General features: G+C 43.0%; 1 protein-coding gene across 11 annotated transcripts in view; it reads left to right on the top strand.

The window, feature by feature from the left end:
- The window catches only part of dgkh (diacylglycerol kinase, eta), a 65,254-nt gene that overhangs the window by 3,716 nt on the left and 39,016 nt on the right, over nt 1–22,522 (top strand). For 7 of the 11 annotated variants that reach the window (XM_069712121.1, XM_069712118.1, XM_069712122.1 and 4 more), the window contains exons 3-5: nt 9,896–10,006; nt 12,038–12,196; nt 15,871–15,951. In XM_069712121.1, coding sequence (XP_069568222.1) covers nt 9,896–10,006; nt 12,038–12,196; nt 15,871–15,951 — 351 coding nt within the window. Of the gene's footprint in view, nt 1–9,895; nt 10,007–12,037; nt 12,197–15,870; nt 15,952–18,743; nt 18,859–18,983; nt 19,143–22,522 lie in introns of those variants that run through there. The other 4 variants (XM_069712120.1, XM_069712128.1, XM_069712127.1 and 1 more) reach the window with 3 other exon arrangements.

Below are 22,522 nucleotides of genomic sequence, written 5' to 3'. Positions count from 1 at the left end.
TGTGTGTGTGTGCGCGCGCGCGCGCCCATGCATGTGTACGCTCGGCCGTCACATTGTCTGTCTCTGTCCATCCCTCTCCGTCCACTATCTCTGTGGTTCTTCGGTTGCCCCAGACAACCACATCTTTGATCCCTTATTGGTCGACTCCATGGCAATGCTGCCTGTATGACAGCTGGTTTGGTTGAAGGGGCCCAGATGCCACACAGTGAGTCTCATCTGCTCTCCTCTCAGATATGTCTCTGCATCTCCATTTAATTTAGAATTTCAGGAACATTTCTAGAGAAGCATGTAAGTATTTATGAACAAGTCATTTCATGGAACATGAAAGCTTTCAAAAGCCTCAATAAAAATGACTAATGGTGGGTTTGTTTTCTGGTAAACTCCTGTATGGAGATTTATCATACAATTGGGCAGAATTAGACTTCTTGCATTATTAATATTAATATTATTTAACAACATCTCCTTACATCTTAAAATATATCTTACAGGCAGAAAAGTAAATGTAAGACTAAACTCTAGACTCCTGACAGGTGAAGCGCAGTCCTTTCAGGTGCAGTGCACGAGGCAGCTGAACTCATTACGATAGCTAACTTTTCAATGAATCCACCTGATGTCAGCTTTTGTTATAAACCTATACAGAGACAAATCAATATATATGCAGCGGTGAAGACTTGTCATTGAATGGTTGGAGATATTATGCATCATTTATGTCTAATATTCTGAGATCTCTGCTCTCCTCCAGACGTGCACTGAACTGTATGCAGAGGGAATCTGATACTCTGTCATATGAACACTTCTCTCTGTTTCTTGCTCATGTAGCGAGTGCAGTATTATATTGTTGTTCATTACACTAAACACACAAAACCATCTGTAAGAAGTGGACAGCGTACAGTATTTGACCCTACTATATATGTAAGGATGAATCACAGCCTCCTCTCTCCTGTCATCTCCACTCTCAGCCCCCTCTCTGTCTTTTCAGGATGTGCTGTCGCAGCTGAAGAGAGCTTATAAACTTCTGACTAATACTGTAGCTGTGTGATTGAAAGCAGAACTAATGGCATACCAGGGTGTGCTGCTGCTGTTGTTGCTGTACAAGGAATTGGGAACGTTCTGCAAGCCTGACATCAAATAATCCAGAGCAGATAGATGCTGAGTTAGGGGGAGGAGGAGGAGGAGGGGTGTTGAGGGAAGAGGTGAAACACTGTCATTTCCATTTATGGGATGTAGGACTGACTTTATGGATACATGCTCCCATTTGGTTGATTTATTTTATTTATTGGAGGTTTATTTTACCTCGAGATGCATCGTCTCCTTTTGCAACAGAGGCCAAGTCAACATGGTGATAAACTGTGAGGGACATAATGCTTAAGACAAAAGAATCTCCGGTCTCACCTGTCCCTCCATCGGCCTGCATCTCTCACACTCCCACATGCAGAAATAGTAACTGCACATTACGATGCACCTCTGAAGCTCTGAAGCTCTGAAGCAGTGTCAAGTCGAAGCCTTTTCTGGTCAAAGCTGGTGCTGAATCTACGGAGGTAATTGTGGGTAAACTGCCGGCCTCCACAACATCACTCAACATCGCCCGTAATCACTTGACACAACTACCCGTACAGTATGAGGTCCACTTGCACAAAGGAGATTACAGACAGGGGAATTACCCCCTCCACGCTGCTGGATTGTAATTTTCCCATCACTCTGGTGAAATTTTAGCATGTGGTGGGAGTTGGAGGAGGAAGGGTACACAAGTACAATTACACCCAAACGAGGGGACTGTGAGCCGAGACAGCTAGAGGACAGTGGTGGAGGTTGTCGGGAACTGAGCGACAATTGAACAGAGAAACTGAGTGAGTTCGCGCTGCTCTCCTAAAGACCAGATTGTTCGAGCACTCCAGCCTTACTTGGCAATGACAAATAATTTGGTAATGGATGTATAGAGTCTAACTGCATGGAATGATTGCAAAGACAGTGGGTTTCTCTCAGCAGCCAGCCAGCATCCACTAAGACCGAGGACAGAGAAGTAAGCAGTCTTCCTCATGGACAGGACCATTACAACAACCGCAGTAGTTTAGTCTTATCAGCCATGAGTCCAAATTGCTTAACAGGGTCACTTTTCTTCTGGCAAACTGAGATATTTCTCTTTTCTTTACTGGGTTATTTGTCAAGAATGTCTGCAAATGTGTACTTGTAGTTGGTTCAAGAGTATGTATGTGTGTTTGTTGTCCGCGGTTCCTGCAAAACCCTGATTCTGCAGTACTGACAGGGTAAAAATAAAAAAAGATGAGATCTATACCAGAGAGGAAGCACGAGCGTCAGCAGCAGTGCAGGCCTTATATTTGGGAGACAGAGCTCACGAAGCTCATGTCCCTGTACCGCAGTGACTCTCTGAGCCTCCTGTACAAGAAAATGTTGACATGTTGGGAAATTAGCATTATTTCTGAGAGTGGACAAGAAGATCAACACCCTATATAATATGGTTACAATCATGAGCTCAAACAGTAAAACAGGTCTGAAATCAGTCAAATTAACCAACTAGAAACATCGAAGCTCATTAATTTCCACCTTGTCTGGTTAATTTGTGCAAACACTGAAGGGTTGAATTGAGAGACCGTGGTTTCACAGATCCTTTCAGTGAACAATGACTTCTTCGAGTCTCCGCTGGTTAACTGGCAGCCACACAGCGATGACGAGACCAGTAATCCACTCTGTATTAAACAGAGTAGTTGTAAACATCCAGTAACAGTCATTGTCATACAGAATATTAATACATGTCTGTTTCACTTTTCATGTTACAGGGTTAGAAACAGTCAATCCAAAAGATGCTGCATTAAAAGCCTTATAGATATTAATCTATAAGCCTATAGTAATGTACATTATTAATAGTAATAATATTCATGCTTCAATTATTCAGCTGTTTTAAGTAATTGTGCAAAGTTATTTTGTTTAAATTCAATATAAACTGAATATATTTTTGCTTCAAGCTATTAGTTGAACAAAATAACAGAAAACAGAAAATGGACAGTTTTTTTTAAATAAATGCTGATGTTTTAGTCTAAACAATAAATCAAGACATTAATCAATAATACAATCACTTTCTGCAGCCCCATCCATATTCTAGTTTCACAAAATGACCTCATTTGATCCCAAGAATGGTGATATGTGAAGTGTGTCACAGCAAATCACAACCTACAATCACAATCAGCGTCCCTGCTCCTCTTTAATGTTTGTAATTTAAGGAATCTTTTACCTTTGCTTGTTGCATTAAAGTTCCAATATTGTATAAATTCAGATTTCCATTCCATGTTTGATTATAAAGCAGGTGTAGGTCATATATAAATGCTGTAAAAGTCTCAAAATGCTCATTCCACACAGAAAGGCACAGCTCGTATGCAGCGATTTGGACTTTGGTAAGTTTGTGATGTCACATACAGTCATGCCATGACTCCGCCCTCAGCGTGGCCCCCTGTTTATGGGGAAGAAATAACAGAGCGGAGATAGAAAGCAAGACTGAAGAAAACCTGCGACCTGGTCGTATCAGAATGGAATAAGGCAATCAGAAGGGAGAGTCCTTGCTATCAATGCGCCTCTAAGACACAGACACCGAACAGCCTGTTATTGGTAGAGCTCCAGAGAGAACTGTAGGAGGTGTAAATATATGTATATATGTATTTGGCACTGAAAACCCTTTGACATATCTTCTCATGGATATCAAGCCTGCAAATAAAACACCAGAGACGTGTAAAATATGGCTCCTATGAGCTAACTGGAGAATGAGGTGGAAAGTGGAGCATTTCTCTCAGATTAATTAGATACCTCAGTGAGGCCCAGAAGGGACTGCTAATTGGTTTAGGACACAGAGCTCTGGGGCTTCAAAGTAAGAGAGAGAGGCTCTGCCACTCGTACAAAGGGACTGTTGACTCTCATTAGCCGGAGCCTCAGTTCATAAATGGCCGGTTGTACATGAAGGTAGGTAGTTGCTGTTCGTCTGGGTATTGTCAGAGACAGGACGTACGTCTGCTCTGGTCTCTTCATTTAGCCTTCCAGGGAACTCCTGCTCTGCTCTTATCCACCAACTACAGCTGCTGGATCCATTTCAACTGCCTATGCCTTTGTCCATTGTATAAGCATGTGTGTGTGTGTGCTCTGTTGGGAGTGTGTGTGTCACCCTGTCGGTGGCCAGGCAGAGTGTGGGTGTAAGGTACATGATGCTCAGGTTACTCATTTCTCTCTGGCACAGGAATCGCTCTCCTTCTCACAATTTAGCAGAAGAGAGGAGCAGCGCACAGTGGCAAGCAGCGCGACTATTTATAGATCACTTCTGGCCTACTTGGCAACAGGAAGGAGATGAAGACAAGGAAAGGAACTGTGGAGGCCAAGGAGGAACAAAATAGAAAAATAGAACGTCCAACTAGAGCAAAGTCACTTCTGCTGCGCTGCTGGCAGAGAAAAGCTAGAAAGTTCCACTTTTTGAGGCTCAGAGTCTCAAAGTTTTATCTTTGCAGACAGAAACCAGCAGATAGTCCGAACAAAGCTGTGGGGAACTTATCTCAGTTTGGTCAAGATATAAATAGAATATTGAGTGTACTTGGCTCAAGTATCAATACTAGTGCAGCTCAGCTCTGAAGTGTAATGATTCAACTCCCCTCATCTCTCTCTCTCTCTCTCTCTCTGTGTGTGTGTGTGTGTGTGTGTGTGTGTGTGTGTGTGTGTGTGTGTGTGTGTGTGTGTGTGTGTGTGTGTGTGTGTGTGTGTGTGTGTGTGTGTGTGTGTGTGTGTGTGTGTGTGTGTGTGTGTGTGTTGTTTGTCTCAATCAGTCATGGGGTGTTCATTGTGGTTCTCAGTCATCTCTCTGTTCTGCCTCTCCTGGTTGGATCAACCATCCCAGCAGCTGAGTGTGGAGTCAACAATGTGCGTATTCGCTCATGAGATTGTAAGTCAAGAGCTGTCCAGCCACGGAGAACCATTACCAGCCGTCTGCCTTGTGTTTCTTCTTCAATACTGGTTCTGTTTGACTGAGAAACTGCTGAGGAGATGCCCTTGGTAACCTACAGTGTGGCCCAACAGGTCTAAATGAGGGGATGACTTCACCCGCCTCGCCTGCCTTATAGTTCCACTTTGATTGTGGTCGCGGGCGAGCTGCTAAGGCCTTATATGGTAGTCTGCTTTGAGGTATTTCACCTTAATCCGCTGCAGGAATTTAGTCCTCCTGCCACAACCTACGTAAAGGGAAGAAGGGAAGTAAGGTAGACAGCTGTTTCAGAGAATTCACAGTGTCTTCTTCCTGTTGGGTTTTTTCCCCTCCGCCACCATCAAAACAAACATAAATGAAAATGTATATTCAGACTGGGAATATTTGGAATCATAGTTTTCTTCCGTTTTAGTAACCTTAAATCAGTCCTCACATTTTTTAATCGATGTTGTCTTTTAAAGGAGCAGTCTGCTTCTTCTAACTAAAAGTCAATTTGCCAGTCAGACTCTGAAAAAAAGTTATTTTACATTTTCTCTGGTTCTGCAACAAGTCTACTGAAATTACTGAAGTGACATCACTGAAGCCCTTAAAATCCACCACTTTTTGCTAAAATGTGTGTGTGTGTGTGTGTGTGTGTGTGTGTGTGTGTGTGTGTGTGTGTGTGTGTGTGTGTGTGTGTGTGTGTGTGTGTGTGTGTGTGTGTGTGTGTGTGTGTGTGTGTGTGTGTGTGTGTGTGTGTGTGTCATGTTTCTCCACCGTGAGCCTCATTCTGCAGCAGTGTTTTCTGTGTTTAAGTTGACAGTTTGTTTGTTGGACTCTTCCAGTGAAAACACTGCTGGGATTGAGCCCATATAAATGACAGAATGAGTAAGAAAGTACCATTAAAGTGAGTAACTATTTTTGCTGCTATTGCTGCTGTGCTATTGACATCTTGAATGGGAGTATAGCAGTTTCCATTTGGTAGAATCCTGGCTGACATCGTGAGGCTTTGTGTTTTCAAACAGTGGTTCTGAATGGGCTGGTTCAAGGTTGAGAAATAGTTTTTTAATTTTCCTTCAGAGTCGATTACTGCTGGTGATTGTTCAATCTCGGTTTGGGCTTCGCTACACATTCTTGGTGCAAGTGGGCGTTAATGCTACCAAGCTGCAATATGGGAGTGTTGGAACCAGTGTTTTTGAAGACAGACAGAAAATCATGATATCGCAACCTCCCCTGCTTTGAGTTGGACTTTTCTTCTGTGAAATATCTGTCTTGTAAATCCCAGACTTAATGAAAGTGCTGGGAACCATTGCTGAACTTCTCCTCTTGAGGATTGCTTCACCTACATCACTTCCCCCTGAAGGTATTTAACCCTCCAGATACTCTAGATTGATAGGCTTTAATATTTTCCTCCGTTATAGTCAATCTAACTTTAACTCTATTGTTGCTTAAAGCCTAGTGAGAATCTCCCATTCCAGAAACAATGTGCATAATCAAGAGGTGTCACTGTGAACTGCTGTATTTGCACTCAAACTCATTTTTGCATCAGAAATAATCTAATAAAGTTGTAAACGAAGAATTATTTTCACAATAAATTATTGTGATATTTTTTTCTCAATTAATTCTGTAACCCACACACAAGACTCAATATGCTATGGAGCTGTAGGGTTACATTCAACTGAAATTTGTAATAACTTTAACAAACAATAAAACATGAAACTATTTTACACTCACATTTTAGGATCAACATATGCAATACTTAGTGCATTCAAAGTAACAATAACTGCTTAGCAGCTCGAAAACACAACACTCATGAACTTGTTGTCAATATCACAGGTGATGAAAGAAAATTGTCTCTTTAGTGCAAACAGTTTAGAGTTCTTTGGATCCAAACGTTTAAGATGATGCCGTGTTGAGGTCGTAACAGTTTTTTAGTCAGATATGTCCAGTCAAGTCAGTTTAGTTCAAAAGAGCTCTTTGGTTCAACACAAAAATAGTCCGAGATGTCGGGCTTTGACTGTCCTACCACACTGGTGTACTCGGATGAAGGGATGAAGGAATGAAGGGATGGAGGACCGGACGGTCTCCTCCGTGGGACAACAGCTGATCGTGGTCCAACTCCTCAGGGTTAAAGGTGGCTCGCCATCTCCTTCGTCAAGGAGAATCCAAATCTAAAATCGACAGGGTTTTCTAGGTAACTCAAAAACTAGCCAATACGCTGCCAAACGAGCTTAACTCCTGCCACACCGGTGCTTGGACAACTCCCGTCTCTTCACAGAAACTCTCTTAAAAGGTCGACTTATTGTTCACGCACGTTTTACTATCCTGTGTTTAGCTGAAGACTTTCAGACTCAGACTGCCACCTGGAGGGGTGGGACTTAACCTCCTCCTCCAATCAGAAACCTGCATTGCCTGATATAGCCAATGAGAACTACGTCTGAACGAAGTGGCTACGATTGACACTGTGTTTAGCAAATAGACAACAACAAAGGAAACACACTATAACAATTGTAACAACGGTAGGAAGACACTTAAAACTAACACCACATTACAGACGTGCCAACACACCCATCGCAGTGTTCTTTCTGTCATTTGGGCGAACCAACCCTTTAACAGCAAAGTCACAAACCGCATTTTAAGAGTTTCACTGACAACACATTCATTTACTTTTTACCATGTCTAATAATATATATTATCTCCCATCATGAATGTGTTTGCTTCATCCAGTGTGTGTGTGTGTGTGTGTGTGTGTGTGTGTGTGTGTGTGTGTGTGTGTGTGTGTGTGTGTGTGTGTGTGTGTGTGTGTGTGTGTGTGTGTGTGTGTGTGTGTGTGTGTGTGTGTGTGTGTGTGTGTGTGTGTGTATCATGTTTCTCCACAGTGAGCCCCATTCTGCAGCAGTGTTTTCTGTGTTTAAGTTGACACAGCTGGTGGGCAGGATGTCAGCTACAGGCCTCTGTGTCTGTTTGTAATTCTCCCGAAGAGAGCAGCCTTCCTTTGCTATAAATAGCCATTGCATGTGTGTGTGTGTGTGTGTGTGTGTGTGTGTGTGTGTGTGTGTGTGTGTGTGTGTGTGTGTGTGTGTGTGTGTGTGTGTGTGTGTGTGTGTGTGTGTTCTATCTTCTGCATGTCCACTCTTCCATGTCTTACTATATTTGCACTGTATGTCCAGTGTGTGTCTGTCTCCTCTGTGTGCAAGATGATGGGGGTCATAATGATAATGAGTGTGTGTATTGTGTGGCACATGGAGATCGATATGACGTGACACACACACACACACACACACACACACACACACACACACACACACACACACACACACACACACACACACACACACACACACACACACACACACACACACACACACACACACACACTGGCTCCATAAAAGACCGGAAGAACTCTATTTTCATGTCCTATCTGTTCCCTGTGATCCCTCTTGTTTCTCACCCTGTGGTATTCTGCGTTTTCCTTTTCCCTCCTCCTCATACTGCCTTATATACACCATCAAATATAACTACGTGAGAATATGACGTGAATCTCTTCTAAAATGATCAAGCTTAACACTATAACCCAAATGATTATGAAAGCAGTGAAATTAGTTCTTTTGACACTATTATAAATATCCATAGCCACTATAAAAAACAAAACAAAACATCTAACGTTAAAACTAGTTAAGATGCATGAAACTAGATTATCTCTTTAAAGTCACTAAAATAAAGTTGTTTTGCTTTGAATGCTAATGAGTGGAGATAAAGAGAGGAATTAGGCAAAATAAGGGTTGAAGAAAGATTGAACTTGAGCTTTAAAGTTACTTCCTCCTTAAAGTTATGCAGTCTTTGTCACCATGGGAACAGTAAACACTGTTTTGAAAACCCATCCCACCTCATGGGTGGAAACAGGAAGCGAGCAGTCCGCCGTCGTATCAAAGCCTCCACTCAACAACCATCTTCTAACAAAGAAAAGACATCGTCTGAACACCAGATTGTTGTTATTTATATCACCAGAAGTCACTTAACTTTAAAACGCTGAGGAGGACAGTCTTGAATATGGAGAATAAACATAAAATATTCTTTTAACTAGAGAAATTTGCTACATTCAAGCAAAAGAAAACTGCCTTGAAGATAAATCTAGCGCCTATAAAAACAGCTCACCTTAAAACTAAGCCTGTGCAGGTTCATATAAGATGCTTAAACTACATTATAACACTTTATCTCTCCAGAGGGAGACTCGTTTCTTGTAAGCTACATCTTGAAAAATATAGATATCCCTCTTCGACAAATCAATTTACCTCAAAACAAGCTTTTGCTTCCCATCTCACTCTAAAATTCTCCTGATTTGTGGACCATTCATCAGTAAATGGGAATATTATGATGCAAATGTCCTGTAAGATTGTCAAACTTGCACGCTAGAAGACATATTGGTGTTTGTTTGAGAGTTCAACAGATGTCAGCAGGAGCGGTCAATACGAGCCGTCCCTCTTTATTTTTTCTTGCTCTCTCTCTCCGACAACATCCGCCCTCCTCTTTTTTCGGCCAAGTGGTGGAGTGACTGATGTGTGTTTACAGCTCTTTAGAGAAATGACGGGTGCTTTGTGTAATGGGTTTCCTTTCTTCTCCACTTTTGGACCTATTCCTCATCTCCCATGCATAAAATTGCTGCTCTCACACACACACACACACACACACACACACACACACACACACACACACACACACACACACACACACACACACACACACACACACACACACACACACACACACACACACACACATAAACAGTGGTCACTTTTTATCTTGACCGTTTCCTGTAGATAAATACGAGAGGGTGTTCTGCATATGAGAGTGAGCTGCAGCGTGAGAGGGTGAAGCTTCGTGTGCCGTCTCTGATATAAGCCCCCATAAACCTGATATTTATCTCTGCTGTGTCTTTTCTGCCTGCAGACGAGTATAAAGGAGGGACTGTTGTTGAAGCAGACGAGCTCGTTCCAGAGGTGGAAAAAACGCTACTTCAAACTGAGAGGTCGAACTCTCTACTACGCCAAAGACGCCAAGGTAGGTTTGCTGAGTGTCTCCCTGTTCGGCACACTAATAGCCATAGGTCGTCTTTATATACGTTGATTTAATTTAAGATGGAAAAGATCAACTGCTATTAGTGTTAATCCTCAATTTGTATCCTGTAATCCCACAAATGACTTCTTTAATGTTTGAAGACAACATGTTTAGAGGTCCAAGAGCATAACTTACTCACCCTTGTACGGAAGATGAGCTGAGAGATACCACTCTGCTGTCTGCTATGTTGCCCAACCTTGCACCTGGGTGGATTAGTTTAGCATAAAGGCTGGAAACAGGAGGAAACAGGGAGCATGGCTCCGTCTATAAAGGTAAGAAAATCCAGCTCACATCTCATTGGTTTGAAGTGTAAAAAGCTCATTTTGTTCTTTAACGTGGGATTCAAGTGCCAGACTCTTGACTGGGACCAATGACTTCCTGTTACCTTTGCTGGTTGCCTAGCAACTGATCCCTGTCTGGTAAAATATAGGGCCTAATTTACTAAGATCTCAAAAAAAAGTTAATAAATTGCGTGTTCTTTCTAAGATTCAGCACATTTTTTTTTGCACCTGTTTTGCAGGTGATTTATTAAGCGTAATTGCGTCATTGAAATCAGGTGCAGATCACTGTATTTAAATGAGGTGTTTGCGTGTGTTAAAGTGATTCCAGCAATGGAAAACAGAGCAACCGCAAAAGGAAAAGGAAATCTGATCCCATTGAAATTAAGAAATAGAAATATAACAAGAACAAAATGCTATATAGGAGATTATCAGCGAGAAAGTCAAAACTGTGGAGAAAACAAAAAGGCGAAAAAAAGGTTTAATAATAAAACGTCTGCAAATCGGATGAGATCCTCTAACAAACAGCGATCAGCAGGTCCAGATCTTTCTGTGAGGAGCAGGTGACTTTTCATTCAGTGGGAACCTTATGAAGCTACCTGTGAATTCTGCGGGACACATTCAGGACCTGTGACAGCACACCTGAATAACGGGACCGGGTGGACGTCCAAGCAGCGATAAACAGAGGCGGGAAAATGCTGAGTCAGAAGAAGTTTTTTTAATTGCTGGTATTTCGTGGCTCCTCCTCGTTGTTGGCTGTCAATCATCCTTCGGTTCCTTCAATAACTCAGAAATGTCATCGCTGGACAAACAATATGTCTGATTCATTTCTGCCTCCATGGGTGTAAAACCACGTTCTTATCTATTCTTTGGTTTCCTGCGTCTCCTTCTCACCACAATAAGAGCAGCCGACTCTCCAGATGTTCACATCTGATTAATACGTTACTTTCAGTCGTACTAAAATAAACAACAATCACTTCTCCTATTTCTACTTTCAGGTTTAGTAAATATCATTGCGGGTGCTAACTGTATGTATTTGCATGTTTCCCTCTCAGTATTTTGCACCTTCAAGTAGAAACGGCCAATATTACATATTCATGCAGGCAAACATGCAAAATGGACAACGTGTGTTAAATTGCACATTTGAAAGAGGAAATCCTCACTGCACGTCGTTAGTAGATCTGCTGGGACATTTTTTTGCGGGTGGTGAGAAGTTTGCACGTGATTTTACACACGTAAACCTTTAGTGAATCAGACACATAGTGTATCCATCAGTAATTAATTTCAGGAGGTGTATTTTTTTTTACCATTGGACGAAGCCAGGATAGCAGTTTCCTCCCAGTTTCCAGTCTTCATGCTAAGCTGAGTAAAAAAAAGCTGTTGTTCATCGTACAGACATGATAGTGGTGTGAATATAGTAACCCAACTCTGTTCCCTAAAATACAGTCCTCACTCGTATCTGGGACCAATCAAATTTAGTTTGATGCTTTATTTTCCTTCCTTAATTACTTAATTTGAACAAGCATCTTTTTTTTTTTTTCATCCTGTTTGCTTTTGTTTTATTTTAAGGACATCTTTGTTGAACCTTTTACTCTTGCTGACATCTCTTTCCCCTTTGCTTCTAACCTGACCTTCCTGCTCTGGAACTTGTGTGTGTGTGTGACTGTGTGCATGTGTGTGTCTGCACCTGCACTAGTCCGGCAGTGCCTTGGCACGCTGGCAGGAGCGGGCGCTGCGCAGAGTGTCCAGGAGTCGCGTGTGCTGGCGAGTTCTGTCCGTGTGCTGGACGGGCGCGCGACGCTCCCCCCCACCTCTGGGTGCCAGCGGATCTGAGGAGGGCCTAGTGAGAATTCGGGTCAGCACAGCACAGCCAGGCGCCAGACCACCAGGACAGCTTACCTGCTCACCAATACAGAACAGTACTGCATTCATGTCTTATAGATCCTCAAGACAGGTTTAATATCTTCTAGTGTCTTCACATCTGTTCGGTTCACTTTTAATTTGACACGAGATGCAAATTACCATGATAGACAGTGCAGATGACAGAATCCGATGCTCCCTTCACTGTCTGATGACTCAGTGGAGGAGCTTATCTATTTACTACTATATGACATGAATGCGCTGCATATAATGTGGATACAACTGCAGGCTGGGCTGCAAACACGCGTAGAGACTGTAAGGCCACACTGATGTCAATGTAGCTTAAGACAACTCATCCTTAATGAGGACTGTGGCTTTCATTGCTTTACACGTTGTGCTGCTTGTCCATCACAGTAACTTAAAGTCTCTTGATGGCCGTGCTGAAAGAATACCAAAAAATAATAATAGTGACTTAAATACTTAGTGTTCTTGTTTGGTATGAAGAGGTAAGGATTTGTCATTTATGACTGAAACATTACAAGTCAGCGAGTTCTTTCTGTCACGGCCAGACGGTGATGTTTGTCACTATAGATAAGTGCCCATTGTCCCCTACATGTTCATCCACTCTGGTGTCTCCGAGGTGTCCTGGCTGTCTGTGCTGCCCTGTGCTAAAGAAGCCTGACCTCCTCATTGATCCATCAGAGAGGCCACATCTCAGCACTGCAGGTTGTCGTAGGAGCACCTCTCCTCTCCTTCCTGACACGGATGGGTCAGTAAACAGTCCCAACCGGGCACCAGTGCCTCTGCTTGAAGGGAGCTCAGAAACAACATGACCACCAAGAAACATAACCTGAAAGAGACACAAAGTGATCCCGGAAAAGAACAAAACAAAGATACACAAACAACTTCAAATTACTCCAAAGAGAGACAACATGCTGTCATGTATTTTAGGGCATTTCTTTTTGGTTTGTCTACTTGAAAAGTATCTTGATAAAAAGCATCTCATAATCCATCCATGCTGACTCGTTTGAAGACAGAGTGACGTTAACCAGGTCATAGGAGGATTTTATGGATTCTGTAAGAGTTTAAATAGGCAGATGAAACATGAAGTAAGCACATGGCCTGCTATAAAAAGAAGGATTGGAGGAGGAAGGAAGGGAGGCTTGTTGAGGTTGCTGAGATGCTGCCGCTGAGCTAAGCTCTGGATCTCTGGGTAACGGAGGGTCTGACACTTCCCTTTGTCCACCATTCACTGTCAGCTTTCATTACAGCTTCCCTCAAGACACTGTGTGCTCACAAATACTCTGTGTGTGTGTGTGTGTGTGTGTGTGTGTGTGTGTGTGTGTGTGTGTGTGTGTGTGTGTGTGTGTGTGTGTGTGTGTGTGTGTGTGTGTGTGTGTGTGTGTGTGTGTGTGTGTGTGTGTGTGTGTGTGTGTGTGTGTGTGTGTGTGTGTGTGTGTGTGTGTGTCCGGGTGGTGAATGAGAGACATATATACACATACAGTACACCCACGTGATGAAGCGTAGAGCAGCCAAGAGCGCTTTGACAAGGGGGCAGTATTTGTGTTGGCATACGTGTTGGCTGCCACTCCATACACACATTCACATGCACTTGCAGGCATATGTGGAAATTCTGAGACACACACACACACACACACACACACACACACACACACACACACACACACACACACACACACACACACACACACACACACACACACACACACACACACACACACACACACACACACACACTGGTGTCCCTCTCCAGCCAGGCCCGGGGGGAGCATCATTAACTGGGCATTCCCTCTGACAGCTGCAGCAGCTCACTCCTCCCACACACTCACGCAGTCAGAGGGCATTCCTTTGACGGCATCGCTTTTTGGCCTGCGGCCCTTTAAGAGCTCAGCTGCTCAGCTGCGTGCCTTACGCATCGCAGTTGTGTTAGGATATCATGTTCCTGTTTGGAGACTCTCCTGTCTGTCTGGCTGCAGCTCCTCCAGCACACACAGATTCAATAAAGCATATTAACTGCCGTTAGCACTCTTCTCATTTAGGTAGGGAGACAAAACAAAGGAAGCGCAGGAGGGAGCGCCTCTCTGCAGATCATCGTGTAGCCGTGTTGCGCTGAAGTGCATTTCCTGTCTGCTGGAACAAACTGAGTTTATCTGTAAGACCTCCAGACGAGTTGAACTCATTGTTCTTGGCCAGAATGTTTCTTTATTAACTCCTTCCCACCCACACACACTGGAATACATTTAAACTCAGATCTCTGCCGAGGAACTAAAACGACAGAGAACAGTGACTTGTGAACAAACTATACTCGACATCAGGTTGAGAACAACTATTGCTATACTACATAGCATAGGGATCATTTCTCTAATAAAACATGTTTTTTTCCCACTGATATGTTTGAATTTTGAATGATTAAATGGAACCCATAATATTTCACCAACAGAGACTTTTAAGCATGAATAGATAAATAAACAAAAATAAATTCCAGAGATTTGGCTCTTGATTTAGAGAATAGGGAGGAGAATTTTGTCAGAAAAATATATCTTTCGTATAAACAACAAAGTGTGCGATATAACACTTTGAATTTCAAATGTAACGTCAGATGCGAGGTTTCAGATGAGCATATCTCCTCTGCCTGGTCCCAGACGTCTGGCCTGCTGCCCACATCTCTGACATTTGTGACATTTTATTCAAGTAAAAGGAAGTGTGGGGATCATCTGATTATCGGACATGAAGAAGATGACTTCAGATTGAGAGGAGTGGAGGAATTTGACAAACTGCGAGAAGTTGTTTGTCCGTGTTTTAGAAGACGTGAGTCAAACTCTGAACTAAAAAGTGGCCAGCAGACACACTTCTGCACATTTCAAGAAATATCACAATCTTAATTGGCTGTAAAGACTTCTTTATTGTCACTGTTTAAGACATACTGGTTAAAACAACCAGTAAGACATGCTGCACTGTCTCAGCTTCCATTGAAGTGGACATGAAATAATATTAAAAGCATTATCTGACATTTTGATTTACCCTCTTTTCAATGTTGGAGATGGGTAAGAAAAGCTCTTATTTTTTTATTCACAGGACAGAATGCTTTTTATCAGGACAGATTTGTTTTCCTTATTCCCATCATAAAAATAGCTCATTTATTTATAGCCAAGAGGAATGTACATTTGCTGTTACTTTTTTTTTTCTTCTAACCTTTACTCTCCCCTGTAATTTCTCAAGCCTCCCTTTACATTTTAGTCAATCAAAGGATACACATGCTACTCTTTTTTCAGTCTTTCTGTGGTTTGGAACTCTTTTGTTGTTGCTTTTTATAACACCAAAGACAGTGTGTCATGTTTGTTGATACTGAACATGTAACTTGTATTCTCAGACAGCAGGTTTGCACTTTTATGTTCTGTATGTCTTGACTTCTGCAGTAGCTTCCATTTTATACTGAGAAGTTTCACTGGTTCATTTTAGGTCTGCTTCGCTGTGGCCATGACAACACATTTGTCTCACAGCCAGTCACCGCTGTCCTCATGCTGTACTATACAAGTAACAGTGAGATAAGTTCAATCCTGCTGTTGTCCAAAGGCTCATTCTCTTCTCCTGTTTTTTTGTGCCCTTTATCTCTCGGCTCTCCTCTCGGGACTCCCCTCCTCTCTGCAGTCCCTTATTTTTGATGAGGTGGACCTATCGGATGCCAGCGTCGCTGAGTCCAGCACAAAGAATGTCAACAACAGCTTCACAGTGAGTGCATCTCTCAGTCTGACACACACACACACACACACACACACACACACACACACACACACACACACACACACACACACACACACACACACACACACACACACACACACACACACACACACACACACACACACACACACACTGTGGGTTTCAGGGGAGATCACAGGCAGGAGCTGGTGTGAAACAGAGACAGTGGAATGTTTCACACTGATTAGGACGACACTACAGATAGTCCTGCAGCCGGCATCCCCTCCTATGTGTTGTGTACTGTTATGATACCTTCACATGCATTCCTGGCTTTCTTCATCTTTGCATGATTTGCTTACTTTAGTGATTTTAGGTTTGGATGATGGACATGGTGCAGTTTTTGAACAAACAAAAAACATAATGTATCGTTATTTCTTGTTTCTTGGCCTGATATAATGAATGTGATTGCAGTGCCAGTTGGTCTTAACAAGAACTGACACATATTTACTTTCCAGCAGAAAGTTAGCTAAAAAGATCAATATTAGTTTCATACCTGCCCGTTTTTATATCATGCAACAGCTAGCAGCCTGCTAGCTTAGCTTAGCTGGGAGCGAGCCTTGCTCTGTCCAAAATAGGATCTTTTGCACAAATTAGATCTTGATTTTTTTTTTTTTATCACACGAAGCACTGATTAAACTTTGCGCTTGAATTTATATGGTAAACTATTTCAATACCACTCTATAGGCAACCAGCAGAGGCTCCGGGAAGCCTCTGGTCCCAGCTAAGAAATAGCTTGACTGACATGCAGCCCTCAGGTACACTTTGGACATTTCCAAGCTGGATCACTTCAGCAGTCATAATGTAAAGCTAAGCTAACTAGCTTCTGAACAGAGCTTCATATTTCAAAAATTGATGATTGTCTCCATTAACTTAGTGAACAAGTGTTCTCTCCAAAAAGGAATTTTTCCCTTGAATCAAAATTCGATTCCTTTTTTTGCGATGCTCAAATATTTACTGCTCCTTGTGAAGGTCAGAGTTCAAAGTCAGTTGGAGAACAGTCCTCCTCCAGTTGATTCAGTGTCTTGCTGAGTGTCCTATTTGTAGCAGCAGCCTCAGGGATCCTCTATTTAAATAGAAGTACCAGTACAGCAATATGGAAAGTACAAGTAAGAGTCCACACTGTAGCAAATTGTTTTAACATGTAAAACTCTGGTTTGGTCCCTCTGACTGACGTATTATTATATATGGCATCCTTAGATGATTAATACTGAAACGTCAGTGTGTCAGCAGCATGTTGCTGTTGTTGCTGCTGCAGGTGGAGCTGGTGTGAACACAGTTTTGTATCCAGGGACAGCAGATAGATGTCAGGGGTCGTCAGATGATGACTGAGATCTGTTCCACAAATCTCCGTTGTTTGACTTTCCTTCTCATCTTGGATCTTTGTTGAGATGTTGGATCATTTGAACATTTATTGAAATGAAACCATGTGAGAGGTTTAAAAGGGACAATTCAGAGTTTGGTGGAGCCGTTAGAAATCTGAAAGGGGACCCCACATTGCTCTTTGTTAGATGTCAGTTTAGAAACCACTGCTTTAATCTGTAACTGTGTTGTATTTTAAAACCTTGTTATATTATCCATGGTGTCAAATCTTTATCTGAAACAGAAATAAAGCTGTCAAATAAATGTAGTGGTGCAGAAAGTAGGATATTTCCCTCTGAAATGTGGCTTGGCAAAAGTATAAAGTATGAAGAGCAGTTTTTGAGTAAACTACTACCCGCAAGGATTTTTATTAAATGTCCAGTTGAGTCACATGATTTGTATATTTATAGCAGGCTCTTGTGTTTCTTAACAAACAATCAGTGGACAGCTGATCACAGGATTTGCCCTTCAAGTAAAATGATTCACCTTACATAGTGTACCCCTGAAAATGTCTGTCCTGGTTATATATAGACCATATTTCAATTCATTTCCCATCAGAACTCCTTGTGTTTTTGTCACCAGCTGATGACAAATGGAGGGAGCTGCTGTGAATAGATGCTGGTTCAGGGAGAGAAGCAGCAGCTGCATGTGTGTGGGAGGTGGAGGGAAGTATTACAAGCAGCAAGGATAAAAACAGAAAGTGAAAGAGCTGTAGTGCCCTGTCCTTTCTATAAATGTCTCTCCTCTCCCGGGCTGTTGCTATAAGAAGAAGCAACGGAGGAGGAGGAGGCGGGAGAAATGTGCCCACAGGAGAACACATGGCTATTTATAGCAGCGCCTTGAAACGCTTCACTGACTGCCTGGCATGGCTTAACGTCTGCCATATTCATAAATACGATTATGTGTCCTTGCTGCATGTGTGTGCAGCATGCGTGTACTGTTGGAACAGTGTGTGTGTGCGTGCGTGCGTGCGTGTGTGTGTGTGTGTGTGTGTGTGTGTGTGTGTGTGTGTGTGTGTGACATGATATTTATGTGCTGTCTTGCGAAAGATTTGGAGCCGAGCTCGACATGCACTTATGAACATCAGCATCCCGATGAGATGTTGAGAGAGAAGGGAAGGAGGGAGGAGGACGAACTCAGGGCAAAGATACAAAAAGGGAGGGAAGGACAAAATCCAGCTGAGATGCAGACAGAGGGGAAAGAAAGGCACGACAGAAATAGAGCACGTTACATCTTTTATTGATGGGGAATGACTGCAGGGGCAACTTAAGATGGCGATCAGAAGGAAAGGTAGTGCAGCGGAGGAAATCCTGGAGTGATGTCACTCCTCGCTGACTGCATTCGCACACATACCTCCGGGGAAAGAGAACCAGGGAGGAGGGAGGAGAGGGGAGAGCGAGCGGGAAGATTCATGAGACGAGGGAGAGAGGAAAGACGGTTGCTGAGGAGAAGAGTTGGAGAGAGGCGCTGAAGACGGGACAGATGACTGCGAAGGAGCAGTGAAGCAGAAACCTGAAGGTACCGTGACGTGCTGAACGTGCATGCCATTTCTCAGTAATTCACACCAACCAGGACACGGTCACGAACACCGGCGGGGAGACGAGGCTTCATCGGTCAGGATGTGTGATCACCAGAGAGAGGGAGACAGGGAGAGAGAGAGAGCGCTGCTGCAGAGGGGATGTTGCAGGTCTTTGGTCTGACTGTGCAGAGTCCGTCCGTCCGTCCGCCCGTCTCTCTGTGTCTGTGTCTCCTGGCTGCTGGTCCCCTGAGGATGAGTGATGTTGCCGGCGTCCTCTGTGCAGGTCGGTGCTACTTGGTCGGATAGTTTGAAGGCAACGGAGCTCTGCGGATGTCTGCTCGGCGTGTTGCGTGTGCACGAGTGTGTTTTGATGAGTGGAAACGTCTCAGAGATCTACAGCAACATCAGGGATTCTCGTAGTTGAACAGTTGAACCAGTTAGAGAAAGGAATCATTTCAGTTGGACTCCTTTGCAGTGAAGATATGTTATGTAATTACTATAAATTCTTCTCCGGCATCTATTTTCCTAAATGGGTTTACGTTTTTATAAAAATACGCAGCTTTGCGTAGGAATAAAAAAAAAATGCAACAAATGCCGTCTAAAAATAGTTGTTAATAATGAAGTAACATCACAAAGACGGAGATAAACAGCTTGAGGACCCATGTGGACATGTCTGTCTGTCTGAGTGTGTATTTGTTATGACTGGGTGTTTGAGTATGTGTGTATATGTTTGTGTAAAATGTATGCAGCGGTCCAATCTAATAGGTGTTCACATTTTTACAGTTCTGGAAGCAGTATTTTCACTACAGCAGCTGGTGTGAATATACAATGAGGCGGTTGTTGTAGTGCAGAGAGGGAGCACCTTGAAGTCCACGTGAGGGAGAGCTCAGCCCAACCCAGACCTTAAACTCCTTACAGACTCTGCAGGAACGAGCGCCTCTCTCGCTGACTCACTCGCGCTTATTGGATCGGCTCCTCTTTATTACCGTCCGCTTTGAATCCCTGAAATGAATCTCAAGGAAATTCCCATTAGCTGTGAATTGTGCACTTGCATCAGTGCTCTGATTTGGTGTTTTAGACAAACAGTGCCTGGCTCGTGCTTGCGTGTTGCAGGGAGCTGGCAGCTGTGGTGGTTCTGTGCTGCAGGTCCCAGTGGACAAAGGTTGTGTTTGCATCAGTCACCAACGGCTGTGTGTGTGTGTGTGTGTGTGTGTGTGTGTGTGTGTGTGTGTGTGTGTGTGTGTGTGTGTGTGTGTGTGTGCACACACATGACTGGTGTCCCTAATTATCACTTCATCTTTGGTGTTTGCCTCTCTATCAAAAAAACAACAACTGCTGAGACCTGTCATGGCACGGTCATCATGTGGGTGCTGATCAAAGACACACCTCTCTGTGTCACTTGTTATGACACACACACACACACACACACACACACACACACACACACACACACACACACACACACACACACACACACACACACACACACACACACACACACACACACATCTGATGTATTCATTTCCGATAGTCAAGAGAGGTTTTCCACACTTGAGGGATGCCTAGAGCCATTTTTGGAAACACCCGTTCCTGTTTCCCCTGGCAACCAATCTTATCGCTACCCCGTTTCCAGACACACACACACACACACACACACACACACACACACACACACACACACACACACACACACACACACACACACACACACACACACACACACACACACACTAATCCTGGTGGGAAATGAAGATGTATTGTGATTAACAGCTCAGAGGAGCGAGTGAGCAAGTGAGGAGAGAAAGAAGAACAACAGTTCAACTCTTCTTCTGCAAGCTGAATAAATTGTAAATGGTCGATGGACAACGCCCACAACCATGTGAATACACATGCAAAACACTTTCAGTAATGTGGGAGTAGTTGTCTCCACTTAAAAAAGGAGGAAGGATGCTAATGGGATTAGCTTCAATATTGAGTGAGGGCAAGGAAAGGGCAATAAATCACGCACACAGACACACGACAACACATTCATACACACAAGTATTATTCACAGAGAGAAGATAGGATTTGTATCATCTCCTGTCTTTCCTGTGACGCTCTCTTCAGTTCTCAGACATAACCAGATGTTAATTAAAGTTCTGACAGATTGATTACGAGACTGATTAAGGTTATTGATCAGACAACCGGGTGTCAGTCGGGGTTTTTAAAAGCTCCCGCTCCTAAGTTCCATTTCATCTGGGGCTGCAACTTCTAGTTATTCTTCATTGTTGATTAATCTGTTGTTGAATGTATGAAATGTTTCAGTAGGAATTTGTGATTCGTGCTTTTGCTTTTTCATGTTCAGTGAGCCGGTGCTGTCCAGCTCCACTCTGTTCAGGGAGCACTGCGTGGTCACACATGATTGCAAACTGGTTTGCATTGAACAAATCGTGACTGAGCATTTTACTGCCGAGGTTCTAATGGGTCGTCCGGTTTTCAGAACTCGCTGTGCTGGTTGCTCTTTGCATCTTTGCACGTGTGATGAGGGGGCTTCCTTATGTGACAGGTTTCCATTGAAAATGATTGAAATCATGCTGCTTCTTGTTTCTTTGTAGATTCATGTGTGAAGGCAATCAAACCAACATGGTTATAATACATACAATGTTCTGCATTGGCAAGAAAACCTAAGCGATCTCTTTAGAACTGCCTGGTTTTCTGCATTAATTGGTCATAAAACCTGATCTGATCTTCATGTAAGTCACAAGACAATCAGTGTCCTTAAGCTAATTACCCAAACAATTATTATCTTCCATACATCCTTCACAGTCATTAAAATGAACAGTTCTGGCAGAAAAAGTAAGTGAACCCTTCAATTGAATAACTGCCTGAACCTCCTTCAGCAGCAATAAACTCAAACAAGTGATTTGGGTATCTGCAGATCAGACCTGCAGAGTTCAGGATGAATTATGGACTTTTCTTCCTTCCAAAACTGCTTCAGCTTCAACATTCTCTCCAGATATTTGGTGTGAACGGCTCTTTGGCGTTTTTTCACAGCGTCTCTGTTGGAATGAGGTCTGATCTCTGAATCTGAGAAGGCATGAAGGGCATTATTTTTTTCTTTGAACTCATTCAGGGCCTACTTTGATGTTTGGAGTCATTGTTCTGCTGCATCACGAGCTTCTGAGCTTCAGCTGGACGGCCACTTCTGGAAGGTACTTTGATAAACTTGGGAATTCATGTCCCCCTCAATGACTGCCAGTTTTCTGGGCTCACATGCGACAAAGCCGCCTGAAATCATGATGCTACCTCCACCGTGCTTCCCTTTTGGGATCATGTTGCGGTATGCAGTGTACTTTTTACACCGTATACAGGCCTGTGTGTTCTTAAACAACTCAACCTGAGTTTTAGCTGTCTGTAAAAATGTTCTCTTTTTAGCAAATGTTGTTGTGTTTTTGGAGAACAGATGTCTCTACAATGGTTTGTACATGGTAGACTCATAATGTTAACCACATTCAATGATTCAGACTAGCAGCTTCTCTCAGCCTCCTTTTAGCCTCGTTGAACATTGTGTTGTACTTTTGGAGTCATGTTAGTTGGACACCCATCTATAGTGAGATGTATCTCTGAGATAACTTCAAAGTTTGTTCACATTAACAGAGACTTCATGTGAAAAACAATGTCAAC

Source organism: Brachyistius frenatus, unplaced genomic scaffold (genome assembly GCF_029030835.1).
Source record: "Brachyistius frenatus isolate BFR_SWC_R1_liver_20210118 unplaced genomic scaffold, ASM2903083v1 Contig_106, whole genome shotgun sequence".
Lineage (NCBI taxonomy): Eukaryota > Metazoa > Chordata > Actinopteri > Embiotocidae > Brachyistius > Brachyistius frenatus.
The sequence above is the reverse complement of the archived record's forward strand: the minus strand, read 5'-3'. Positions and strand labels throughout refer to the sequence as shown.